At 45.7% G+C, this 12,586-nt stretch overlaps 3 protein-coding genes across 3 annotated transcripts; 1 reads left to right on the top strand and 2 right to left on the bottom strand.

Moving 5' to 3' along the window:
* Positions 1–4,683, bottom strand: LOC128728837 (phosphoinositide 3-kinase regulatory subunit 4). Its single transcript, XM_053822486.1, has 7 exons — positions 4,586–4,683; positions 4,346–4,526; positions 3,325–4,174; positions 1,867–3,288; positions 441–1,704; positions 331–367; positions 1–189 (listed from the first exon to the last, which is right to left on the bottom strand). Exons 1-7 carry the CDS (start codon positions 4,681–4,683, stop codon positions 1–3), a joined length of 4,041 nt encoding a protein of 1,346 aa, XP_053678461.1.
* A 1,635-nt stretch (positions 4,684–6,318) lies between these two features.
* LOC128728863 (uncharacterized) lies at positions 6,319–6,938 on the bottom strand. The gene is made up of 2 exons (XM_053822512.1): positions 6,877–6,938; positions 6,319–6,804 (listed from the first exon to the last, which is right to left on the bottom strand). Exons 1-2 carry the CDS (start codon positions 6,931–6,933, stop codon positions 6,403–6,405), a joined length of 459 nt encoding a protein of 152 aa, XP_053678487.1. The 5' UTR covers positions 6,934–6,938; the 3' UTR covers positions 6,319–6,402.
* A 1,142-nt stretch (positions 6,939–8,080) lies between these two features.
* On the top strand, positions 8,081–9,108 carry LOC128728750 (uncharacterized). The gene is made up of 2 exons (XM_053822393.1): positions 8,081–8,532; positions 8,635–9,108. The coding sequence occupies exons 1-2, from the start codon at positions 8,470–8,472 to the stop codon at positions 8,929–8,931; spliced, it is 360 nt and encodes a 119-aa protein (XP_053678368.1). The 5' UTR covers positions 8,081–8,469; the 3' UTR covers positions 8,932–9,108.
* The last annotated feature ends 3,478 nt before the right edge of the window (positions 9,109–12,586 follow it).

Below are 12,586 nucleotides of genomic sequence, written 5' to 3'. Positions count from 1 at the left end.
TCATTTCCAAAGCTTAATGACACCGTCTCGGCTGCTTGATGCGACGAACGTTTGCTTTGCTGTTCGACACATGAGCAGATCACTGATAACGTCATTGTGACCATGAGCTGGCATTTCTGGGCCCATTCGATGATCATCGTCGGAACGGCCGCTTCGTTCACTAGCGCCGGAAGCGGTAGTGCTAGCGTTGTTATGCCCACTGTTTCCCCCGCCAGGCAAGGCATTAGTGTTATTGTTCGCACTACCGATGTTATGGCAGTTATTGCTGCTATTGCTATTGTTACTGTTGTTGTTTGTAAGTGGAATGTTCATATTATTGTTGCAGTGTATTTCGGAAATCACTTTCGTTCCGTCAATTAGTCTGGACCTGCGATAAGTGATAGAAAAGATGTTCAGCGGGAATGCAACAGATAGTTCGCTATAGTTGATATTGTACTTACTCGTATGCGACATTGATTGGAGTGTAGTCCCTAGCGGATGGTACAACAAGTGCGCAATTCTCGATATGCGCGGGATCCCAGTAACGCAGACGTTGGTCTGTTCCACCGGTAAGAAGAAATGGATTGCCATCGATAACTCCTGGCAATAGCGCACAAACGGAATGCGACGAAACGTTACTATTCGAGAGGGGTGGACTTGAGCTGGCCCAATATGCTTGCTGCCGATGGCCGGTTTCGATGTTCCACACGTACACCTCGCTGTTGCCCTGTGAAGCCGAAATAAGCCAGGAGGACTCGGTCGGATGATGTGAAACGCGCCGAATGCGCGCATCGTGCGGATGTTTGATTTCGGCGATAGGCAACTGGAATCGAAGGTCCCAGCAAACATGCCGGCCGCTGCTAGTACCAACCGTTAGCCATGAACTGGAGGGGTCAATGCAGAACGTAGTAATAACACCACTGCGCAGATCGCTTTGCAGTCGCCACGCATAATCCGGCATGCGTATATCCCATCCAACAAGGGCACCGTACAGCGTTGCATAAACGATTACACTTTGCGCTCCTTGATCAAGCGGATGCATTTCCACTACCGGGCCATCGTCAGGACCAATCTCCGACGTCGAGCCAACCGTAGTTGAATACCGGGAGTCTGCTTCGAAATGTCGAGCCTGTTGAAGTGCCATCTTACTGGAATTGGTATCGATCTTGAGCAGCAATAGAGTACCATCTTTACCGGCGACAGCTAGGGACTGACCTGCGTCACAAGCAGCCACTGCGTGAAGTGGAGTATTTGCGTGGTAGGACTGGCGCGACCGATTGACCGATTGTTGTCCATCTAGTTTGTTGCAATCCCACAGGCGAACGGTGCCATCACTCGATGCGCTAGCGAACATCGAACCCGTGTGGGGTTTCAACGCCGCCATTCGACTGACTGCCGCCTTATGTTCGGTCAGATGAGCGACTAATGTTCCTGTTAGTCGCCAACCGGGCGCAAGAGGTGATGTGGTGACATTCGTCTCGCGAAGCTCTCTCTGACGTTGGTAAGTGGCATAGCGTGTGCGTAATTTGGTCACCAACGCCTCCATCTCCATGCGGCAATCGGACAATCGTTCCTGGTAGCCACTGGTGCGCTCCGGTAAACTGTACTCAACTAGGCTAGAGCTTGCCGTTGTGTGATGCGCCGTTGCTGGCAGAGCAGCTATAGCCGTTATCGGAACAGAGGCACCAGTGGCCGCTACCATAGGAGCTGGCACGACCGTGCCCGCTACGGTTAATTCACTTGCCGTCGGAGAAGTAGGCGATGGTGAATGAGAATCGATAGCACTAAGCATATGCTGCCAATCTTGTACACTGTCCGATTCACTTTTGCGAGACGAGCGTCCACCGGAGGGCTTCGATAATTCTACGCCTAGCCCTGTGACAACACCATCGCCTGCACCACCACTTTGCCTTGAAGCTGTACCTTTCACCAGTGAATTTGTCGAGTCGCCAGCGAGCGACACTTCGCCCATCACGTCGGGATAGTGGTCAAGCACTATGCGTCCCGACTGCTGCTGCGAGTTACGAGTTTCAGCTATCTTATATCGATGGAGCTTTAACAGGTGTTCACTCATTGCTAGTAGTTGCTCTTCGATGTGTTCAGTAAGCCCTTCGGTCGTCAGTCGTCTGAGCAATTGCTGTATGTTGGAAGGTATTTGATCCTCATGGTGTAAGGCCGTTGGCTGATGATTACGTACCGCTTTTCTCTCACGTAGTACTTCGATTAGTGGTGTGATGTTGGGTCCGAAGCGCAACACTGCGTCATAGATATTGCGTGGTACCGGGGGTAATAGAGAGTCGAGCAGCAGCTCAGGGCATGTGATTTCGATCAACGGGAAACGCAAGTGGACTGCGATCGAGGGTCGTACCTTGCACTGAACGTCGATTGATGTGAGGACGCGAGCAGCTGTAGCAATCAATTCGACAACTTCATGTCTAATCCAAAGGTTTGGATGAGCCAGGTAACACGCACATTCGCTGATGAACTCATTCGTACCTTGCTTTTGAATAAGCCCGAGTTCGATTAGCATTGTGGTAGCGTGAATCGCTTTCGCAATTACAAACTCTTCCGGATCTGTGAGACCCTGCTGTAGTAACGGCAGTAACATTGGCGCGCAATGCCACCCGACATATGAAGCTACCCCAACAATGCAGTCGAAAAATGCACCTCGTAAGTTACGATCCTCTTTATCGTTGAGGAACGTGATCATGTGTGATAGTATGACGTCGTTGGCTTTCTGCCGTCCAAAAAAGACACACAACTGCGTGATACCTGACGTCATCAATGTCTGCTTAACGGCCGACTGGGTATCGGTTAGCAACGACAACACAGTCTGATGCAACATTTCGTGCAGTGCGCTGAGCTCTGTCTCATAATGCGGTGGTGACATGTTTTCAGCAGTGCAGCTTTCCTGAGATTGTTCCAGGAAGCTTACAGCTGTGTCAGCTAGGGCCGCGATGTTACGAGCATAAGTCATTCGAACGATTGTGGAGCTATCAGTGGCGAGTGGCGCAATGGAGGGAAGAATGTACTCTGGAAACACATTAGCATCACTACGGGGCAACTTTCGGACCATTCGCAAGCAACGAGTGAGCGTGTTCAATGCACGTACGCGCACACGTGGCGCAGGGTCCTGTGCCAAATGCAGAATGTACGGAAGAATACGATCAAGGATGGTCTCCGAAGTGGTATTTTCCGCTAAGACTTGCAGGATCTCCAACGAGAGAAGTTTTGATTTGCAGAAGCTTAGACCCCGGATACACGAAGTGACGACGCTCGTGATTAGTATCAATCCGTCATCGTCAGATGCTTCCAGATAAAATTCATCGTCGATTCGTAGAGGACGGCTGATTAGGCCTCGATCTATATCACCCGACTGCTCATTGCACTCAGAATTCGGTTTCTGTTCGTTGCCCGTAAGTATCTTGATGATCTGTCCGATATCACCATGTAATCGAGAGATTTTCTCATCCGGGGGCACAACTGGAACAGTAGAGAACATTTGCAGGTACGATTGCAGGAAGGAATAGAAATATTCGGGAAATAATTTGCCGCGTTCATAATCCAAGTACAGCTCTGCAGATTTGCGGTCACGCGGTTCAAGACTAAGCATCGACTCAACGAGTTCACGCAGCCTGCCATTTTCGATCCCATCCAAGTGCTTGTGCACCAAATCAACTTCGTCACGGCGGTAGGCCAGCAGCTGAGAAAATTCGAATGGTGCCGTACCCTCTGTCCACAGCTCTAATAAGGCACATCCTGCTGAAAATATATCCATTTCAGGCAATAGGTGCCCAGCGTAGTATTGACCGTCGCCTACAAGTGGGCCATCTTTGGGTTGTATCGATTCACCACTGGAGGAGCGAACAAACCTTTCCGGTGCTATATAGCATGTTCGCCTCCGGCTAGTGTCGAAGAAGTAGCTATAATCTGCCGGATTGTCTTCTGGTAAATAAGTTGGTTTGAATGAGGCAAAGTCGGATAATAGCACCCAATTCCACGAGGTGATGAGAATATTTTCCAGCTTAATATCGCCGTGACAGATTTTTTGTTTGTGACATTGATGTAATGCACATAAGATCTGGAAGGTGATCCATTTCTTTTCGATAAGTGTGAGAAAAGGACGTGTCGAGACTCGGTCATATAAACTATGCTTCACGTATTGGCGTACGATAAGGCACGATTTTTCCATGGTCTATAAAAAAATTGAAACATGATATATAACGATTAGCATGAATTTATTTGTTGATACTTTGCCCTAATAATCCCTAAAACGAAGAGTTTTACAATACTATAATCATTTGAAACGTAATAGTTTTTCTAGTAAAAAAATCGTTATAAAACAGAAATGAAACGATATTCTTACCAATACTTTTTGAAAAGACAAACAGTTGACTGCGTTTGCTAGATGCTTCTTGATGTACTCGATCCGTTCCAGGTGTTGTTCTAGCGGCAGAGAAGGATCATGGCGAACAAATACCTTCACAACGGCTGGTCCTTCGTCAACCTTTACTTTTGCAACCTTCATAAATCGTGTACTACCCATGCTAATACCGTATGCGAATATTAAATGCTGTATTGAGGAATGATTCGATGAAAATTTTACCTTTTTTCAAATTGCAACTCAAACTCGAACGATCCCGTGAGATAATGTTCTACGGGGAAGATCTGGGATGGTGCCAACGCTACCAGTTGATTACCCATCGTGGCAAAATCGTCTTGGCCAATAAGGTTAAGCGATAATAATGGTGGCACAAAATTTTGTTTTCAAATCGTCTGTGCTGAATCAGCTAAAAAATTAACGCATCACATTTTTTTTCTGTATGTTAAACAACCTCAGAATTTTCTTTAATTAAATTTTTAAAGGTCCAAAAATGAAGAACTCAAGCGCTACATAGTAAGTGAGATTAAGAAGCGGTAGCTTGACGAAGAATATTTTTCATTTGAAGATGAAATATGCTGAGACATACAATTATTTTAAACGTATACAAACTGCACCTACATCTGCTACGCACGTGCAGTTTAGATATTTGTTTTCGCAAAGGATTCTCGTAATGGGATAGGGGAATATACGTTTCAGCAACAAATGCATAACTAATGAAAATATAAGCTATTTAAAGATTTGCTTCTATGGTATAGATCTATGGTAGTTTCATCTTACCCGCTAAGAGGAATTCGATAAAAAGTCAGTTTTAATTGAAAAATTTACAATTAATTGTTATCACAATCCGACCAGAATAGTAGAAAACCCAAACACGTACGCACACTATCGCACGATCCCTCCCACACACTCTCACTTTACGATTACGATACTTCGTATCAGATTCCGTATTGTTATGACTTCGAAAGGATGTGGTTGGTGTATGAAAACATCAACGTTACAGAAACAACATCAAAAAATATAGATCGTGAAACATATAGTTGAATATTTCAATTTATTGCAAACTATCAGTACAAATGTTTTTTGGGATTGCAGCCAAGCTGAGATGACTGTTTATTTTATTCGTCATATGATTTACACTTTTTTTACTTTCTTGTTTGTCTTATTCTTACATGTTTCTCAATCTCATTTCAGTTGTCTCATACAAATTTGTTGTTTACTTGTATGACGTTTGTTTGAAAGTCAGTCAATGTTTAGGACCTAAAAGTGGTATAACAGTTTTAAACGTGGCCATTGTTGAAGCCCTTATGTCATTTTTTTGATTTCAAATTAACCGTTACGTGTAAACTTTACCAATTATTGTAAATCAAACCTATTGTTTTGTTTAGAAAAATAAAATCATAGTTAAGTACGATAAAGAAACATAAAATTGAATTTTTTGTAATCACAATCTCACCTTTGATCAATTATATTGGTTTTAAATTGAAAGAGCTACTTAAACGCTGCTTAGCCGTTACGACACGCTGGTATATTATGATAAGAAAGCATTATCAATCTATCGCGATTTAAATTAACGCAGGTTCGTAAGTGTAAGAATTTATCTGTAAAGACCTGTTATTTGTAACGTCTGGTACAGGCAAAACAAGTATTTGATTTGTACGCGTTTCTTACTGAAACCCTTACGTCAAAGCACAAAATGTCATAACGTATTTCATTCCGCTCTAAGGGCCTGAGTTGCATGTCGTCCGGTTACAGAGGCGTTGTATAAAATTTGAACGTGCTTATTGGCAGGCCAATTCATATTTGGTGTTAGGACCATAGTTTGAAATATCACTACATGTTCGATTTGGATTACATTTTTTAATTGTGAAAGGGATTAGAAATTGATTTGAATAAATATTTTGAAATATTGAAAAAAAATATGTTTGTACTCCTTGAGTGATCACATGGATGTATGTCAGTCCATACAGATATAAATAAATTTAAAACATTTCGGTTTATTTAGAATTCCTAATCTTTACATTTGCTATTTTTTGTCGTAACTAATTGTTTAGTTGCAAAAGTATTGCTTCTTCTTCTGGTGAAAGCTCAAATAAGTCGTTTTCTGCATCGGCCATTGCTTTCAATTGAGCCTGCAATTCCTGCATTTCTTGCGTGCAAAGACGTCGTTGGGCCATCGCGCAATTGCGATACTCTCGTAGCAAATGGGTTTCCCATAAAAAGTCGGCACAGTTGTCTAGCTCTGCCTGGCATCGCATGTATAAAGCCACCACTAAGGGCTGAAACTCAAGAGGGGTCTCATCGGGAAAAGCTCGGGCAAAGGACGTACTGAGTAATTGATTCTGTTGGTCTACGGTACGTTGCTCCAGGGATACCGAATTAGCACCAGTCGGCTTGCCGGTGTCCGGTTTTAGGCGCGAGTCCAAATCGGTAGATGCACCAGGCTAAAAAGAATAATAAAGCATGTTGGTACTGGTTGACCGAAACACACACTAAATGGTTGATCGACAACTTACCTGTTGGGCAGCTACCAGACTAACTAAAGCTAAAATGGCTACAATGCTCTTCATCATGCTTGCAAAACGATTGCCAGGAATGTGTGGAAGATGCTGTGCAACCAACTGTAGATATACTGCCAGAGTTGTTTATCCAATTCCATGGAAACATGTCGTTGGTCTTTGTATTGTGAGGAAGTATTACAATGTTTGCTTGTGGGTTAACGTTCGGATTTTAGTTCTCCTCGAATTAGTTGCTATCCTTTAGGTGCGAACTGTTTGATAGTCTATTGTTATGCCCTAGCAGAGTTTGCCCATAAACAACACTGCCGATGGCACTAAGAGCTGTTGTGGATTCAGAACGTTGAAAATGAGTCTTAACTCTTGCACTGCACTGCACTGGATGTTTTACATTTGTGATGAATGCAAGTTGAATAGGGTCGATGTACCTTCTTAATTATGAGGTTTCCTTTAATAAAATAAAACAAAATCAAAACCACGTAAAATCTCGCTCTCTTTTGAAGTTGTTTCTCAACAAAGTGATATTAAGCGAGAGCTAGGATCATAAGCTTCCTGAAAATCCAAACTAGTTTCTCATGATTGCTTGATTATAACAATAGAAGCTAGAAGAATACATCATTTCATTCACAGTATGTTTGCTATTTGTTCCAAATTCGAGATATAATGAAGAAGTTGATCTGGATGTAAAGTTGGTGCAAATAACTTGACATGGATGACGGGGAGAGGCCACCCATATCATCAGCTGGTCGACAGTAAAGTAAAGTTTAAATTATGACAATAATTAGTACAATAGATAGCGATAACACCTGAGGTAATTTCTCCCGAGCGCCCAGAGTCAGGGTGAATGGTTTCACGTTCATAGATAGAAGGGGGTAACAGTTACTATCAAATGGCCTCGTCCGTGATTCTGAATCGCGAGTGCGGGCAGTCAAAGGGACGCAAAAAGTCAGCGCTGTTGCCGAGGAGGATTCTAGTCGGTTGTTAATGCCCTCTGCTCGATCGACCGTCCGCGGTATCCGGCACGTGTGGTGTGGTTTTGGGGCCACTATCGTACCTTCATCGCCGCACCCTGGCTATGGACGCCATATAAATTGCTGAGGAACCACGTTGACACTGTCGTGGTGAAGAGTCACTATATAAACGGGCAGTAAAGAAGTTGTGGCATTTAATTAAGTTTTTGCTCGCGCTCTGTGTGCAGCATCTCGCGTCTTGTTGAACTATCTTGAACTTCTCGGATCTTAATTCGCTTACTTAGATATCGTGTAACTCACCCCAAGAGTCCCGCGACCTGACAGTTGGTGATAAGCTACCACGGGCAAACACGTACTCTGCTTACAGTGGTGCTCGGTAGAAGGGCCTGTACGGACGGAGCAAAAAAGCAGCGTGAACAACGCGGACGGAAGTGGGTTAAGGGATCCCAGTGTCGAACCGAAAGCGTTTACTGAAAACTTTCGCGAACACTCGAGTGGCAGCTTCGAAACTGTCAGCACACAGTGTAAAGTTCGAATTGAAAATATATAAGGAAAACGACAAAAAGCATCAAGGGAGCGTTAAGTGTAGAATCGACGTCGCTGTTCTTGAGAAAGTGCCACGATGCTGTTCAAGTCGAGCTTGTCCGCAGCTGTCATTTTTGTAGCTCTTTGGGCCACTGGGCAGGTAAGGTTCTGGCACTAGACTCGTGTCGGCCAAAAAGACCGTCTATCTCCCAATTGGTCAATTTGATTGCGAATTTAAACTCTTTCGTTTGGGGTACACCAGGCACAGGAGCCGGCCAGCGCAGTACTAACCCTAGCAGAGCAAGCAGCCCAGCATAAGGAAATGGTGTTACAGGTGTTGAGGAAGCGCTCAACTAGTCTGTTGCCTGAGAATGCTTTTGTTGTCGCCGATGTGCTTATGGAGGCCGAAAACCAGCTGGACGCGTGCGCCGCGGCTCTGGAAGTCCACCAGCAGGTCTGGCAGTATAAGGTGTGTGGATCAGCCGCTCTGCAGCAAGGATTGAACGGACTAAACGCACTTCAGGCCGCTAATGGTGCGTCAGTGAACGCTGCATTCTAGAACAGTTGTACGAAATAAAATGCTTGTGTGAAAGGAAATATTTTATTTTTAGTAAACAATCTCCAATTCCTAGTACAGTACGATCGTAGTAGGCTTTCTACCATATCAATAAACAGTAAAAAAACGATCGAACTCTATCCCAATGGCCGGTGGTCTGCGGCATTGGGAGAGCTCGTCCGGGAAACGTTTAAAATGTGTTTTCCACCATTGCATAAAGACCCCTCCGAAAGCAGAGGAGTGGGTAAAAGCAATAAGGATGTCCATCCTAAGTTGGACGCTTCTCTCGGCGAAAGCGGAGGCTGTCACGCTTGACAGGTTGGGCAGGAAATATTTTTTCGCAACTCGCTATTTGCGCTTTGCGTTTAATAATTTTCTACACAATGCCTCGGTCCCTTCCGCCTGTGAAGGTTCGGGCGAGGTTCCGCGCTTTATCGAGTTTTGTGTGAACAGAGCGTGACAGAGAGTTTGAGGTAGATACGGCCGGAGGAGAGGAGATTCGGAAAGTGGGGTGCGTTTTGGGCAAGACGGATGTGCAACCATTTTGTCGACAAAAAAGTACCAATCATTTCGCTCCAGTTGGCTATCCGGTTCGCCTGGGGCATTTCGGCTTGCACTTCTGGCTCTTTCGCTCTCGTTTCTTCCGGAAGATGGATATACTTCGCTTCTTTTTCCATCGCTGCCGTCGACCTTTGTGCGATTGTCGTATGATTGAAAAAAGGACCACTGTAAAAATAAAATATATGACTTAGGTTTAATTGCGTGCTACTGTACCTTTGTAGCGGCGAACAGCGGTAGCCACTGGTTCGTATGGTTCGAAATGTTCATTTTTGACATTTATGCTCCTCCCTATCGTACCCATTCCCACCAGCTGCTCACAGGCTTTGTGTGACAGCTTTATTTGATGTGCTCCTTAGTGCAACTTTGGACCCCCCGCCAATGGAGCGCGCAATATGGCGAGGCTCGTAAAAAATCCACTCCCGACGCGGGTGGCCATCCGTTTGATGAACTACGGCCATGGCTCATCGTGCTAGAAACAATGCGAGATGGATGCGAAAATTCGACGAGGCAGTAAAAAAATGTTCCTAACCATCGATAGCGTAACCGATCTTGTTTCAACCAGGGGTGGAATTGATGGACGACCGGTGGTAAGCGAGTCGTTGTTTTCTCGTGGAAGGTGTGACTATTTCACTTGAGAACCACACGAGACCTGAGATGTACTTTCCTCTTGAGAACCACACGAGACCTTGCTGTTGGTCATGCAGGATGAGGACCTACTGTACTCAGGGACCTGCTGTCACGAAGGTCTTAGAACCTGATTGTGTATCATTGTACGCGTCGTTTATAACACAAAAGCATTGCTGGTTGAAAACTCCACGAGGCGGCAATTTTTCACTCGCCTGCTGTCGGAATGCTAAGACGTGCTATTACACCGGGCGTTTGGTGCGTTTGATTACCTTTTGCCATCGTGTCAGGTGTGTGTGAGAGAGCTGTTGGCCTTACCGGGGCTTGTCCTCCGAACGGAAGGGATCTAATTCACTCGACACAAAAGCTGCAACCGAATGGAGGTCCTGGAGCCGGTTTTAATAACGTCTTTGCCCTCATGGCCGGTACTGCTCGAAGATGGCGGCCAAGCAAGACATCACCTCCCCCGAGGGTACACATTGTGCGCTGGTGTGTAAAGAATTTCGCTTTACGATTTGACACGGCGACCAGTGGAAAGCGTACTGTTTGCTTTTCCACAACAATGGGTGCCAGCAATTTTCGGGGCCACAGAAATGTCATTCCCGGGCCCGGTGCAAGGCGCCTGAGGCTGGTCGGCGTACGCAATAATCTTGCTTTGGGTAAACATTGCATCTAAGGGATGGGCGATAGCCGGATTTGGAAAAAAACACCGGCACACACGCGTGGATATGAAAGAGGAAGCGCGTGAAACTCTTGGCCCTACCACGGCCTTCGGAATGTTCTTTGCCCGCTCTTGGTCGCCGGACGAATGGAGTAGTTTTTTTCCTCCTATCGTGCGTGAGTATTGTAAAGAATTTGTTCGAATTATCTAAAATTTGCACGCTACACCACACACGAATAGGGACCGGGAATTTTCCATTCTGATACCGTACAGGGGGTGTTCGGGTTTCGGCAGCATTTTACCCCGGCGCTTTTTCGGCCCGCAGTCGAGTGGTATTTCCGGATATTTTTTTGTCGGTTGGTTTGGGACAACCTTTTTACCCGGCTGGCGGCTGAGGGTTGTCGGTCCGTTCTGCTTCCGACGGAACCGCAAGCTTGTTTGTCGGAGTCGGGACGGAAACAAGCGTCCCCGAGGCGCTGGACCCAAGGGGAAATAGTTCAAGGAGATTGCTTTTGATAGTTCCCACTGGAGCGGACTCTGAGAAGTTGTTTCAAATTGTAATAATAAAGCACTTTCAAGGAAGTTTGCGTCCCGATGCGCGACCATCACCTTCGTCCGCTTAGATGATGGTCTAGGGCGTGCTTTGCATTACTGGCTGGAAGCCTAGATGCAGACTTTTAGTTTAGTGCTTTTCTGGACTAGGACGTCGTTGGTCGATGGCTTTACATTACTCATACGATTTGCAAGACGTGCACTGGGGGCTAGATTGCGGCCTGCCCGAATAAATCTCCGCCAAAGGACGCTTCCGGCCATCATCTTAGCTGTCGTATCCTGGCAAATATTGAGTCGGATTGCATTTGCGGTTCCGTGCGTCCGCTCAAGCGCTCGCCTTGGATGCCATTTTCCTGCCATTTTGAACCGATATTAACGGTCCAGAGACGAATGTAGATGTGCTGCGGTTCGCCTTGATTTGGATGTTCCAGTTTGGCTGTTTAACTTTTGGGGCATCAGGGGGGCTTGATAGCCGAAGCGTTAGCTTGCGACACAAACACACGACAGTATCGGGATCGAAACTCGTCTGACCCTCCCCCGTACGCAGAACTGACTATCCAGTAACGTGAAAAATTCTAAGTCATGAAAGCCTTCGCTTAGCTTAGCAAGACAGGCCTTGACCGTACACCAATTGTCGAACCAATTAAGGAAGGGTGGGTTCCAATCGATGACCTTTATCTCGGTACGCGAGTCGATGAATGTTTGCCGTTTCTACGTAGCAGCGTGTTACTACATGTGAGTGGTTTTTCCGTTTTAAAAGCGATAGATGGTGAAAGCAGCGAAAGCGTTCCGGATAATATCCAAAGAAGCACTTTCGGTGCTGGCGAGACCAACTTTTCTAGGACGGTGCATATGATGGGGTGAGTTTTCGCTACGCTGACGAATTCGTTTAGGATTGTATGGATGGGGATTATGTAGTACGCGTGACAAAGCATTTAACAGCCATTTATTCAGCTCCGGTCCATTATGGCCTACTCGGTAAGTGGTACCGTAGCTCCTAGCCGCAAGCCGATTGTAGCCTTTTTTTCTTAGAATTGCGAGCTCCATTTACGCTTTCTGGAATTGATCAATCGGTGGCTAAGGTAGGCAGGTAGCTTTGGCGCTGGTCAATATGATAATATTCCCTTAACGTACTTGATTAAAACAATATCGAAACGGCGCCGTAACTCGTAGCAGATAGATAATAAAAATTCCATAACACAGCTCGCTCCTGTCCGAGAGCGGTGAGCAGCAGGAGGGCGATTATGTGTAGAACAACGA

Source organism: Anopheles nili, chromosome X (genome assembly GCF_943737925.1).
Source record: "Anopheles nili chromosome X, idAnoNiliSN_F5_01, whole genome shotgun sequence".
Taxonomy (NCBI): Eukaryota; Metazoa; Arthropoda; class Insecta; order Diptera; family Culicidae; genus Anopheles; species Anopheles nili.
The sequence above is the reverse complement of the archived record's forward strand: the minus strand, read 5'-3'. Positions and strand labels throughout refer to the sequence as shown.

What these genes read in the sequence shown, in the direction of transcription:
- LOC128728863 (XM_053822512.1), bottom strand. Translation starts at nt 6,933, where the DNA reads ATGATGAAGAGCATTGTAGCCATTTTAGCTTTAGTTAGTCTGGTAGCT. An exon ending in GTCTGGTAGCTGCCCAACAG is followed by an intron (nt 6,805 to 6,876) that starts GTAAGTTGTCGA and finishes TATTCTTTTTAG; the next exon opens with CCTGGTGCATCTACCGATTT.
- LOC128728837 (XM_053822486.1), bottom strand. Translation starts at nt 4,683, where the DNA reads ATGGGTAATCAACTGGTAGCGTTGGCACCATCCCAGATCTTCCCCGTA. An exon ending in GAGTTGCAATTTGAAAAAAG is followed by an intron (nt 4,527 to 4,585) that starts GTAAAATTTTCA and finishes ATACGGTATTAG; the next exon opens with CATGGGTAGTACACGATTTA. An exon ending in AGATCGAGGCCTAATCAGCC is followed by an intron (nt 3,289 to 3,324) that starts GTCCTCTACGAA and finishes TTTATCTGGAAG; the next exon opens with CATCTGACGATGACGGATTG.
- LOC128728750 (XM_053822393.1), top strand. Translation starts at nt 8,470, where the DNA reads ATGCTGTTCAAGTCGAGCTTGTCCGCAGCTGTCATTTTTGTAGCTCTT. An exon ending in CTCTTTGGGCCACTGGGCAG is followed by an intron (nt 8,533 to 8,634) that starts GTAAGGTTCTGG and finishes GGGGTACACCAG; the next exon opens with GCACAGGAGCCGGCCAGCGC.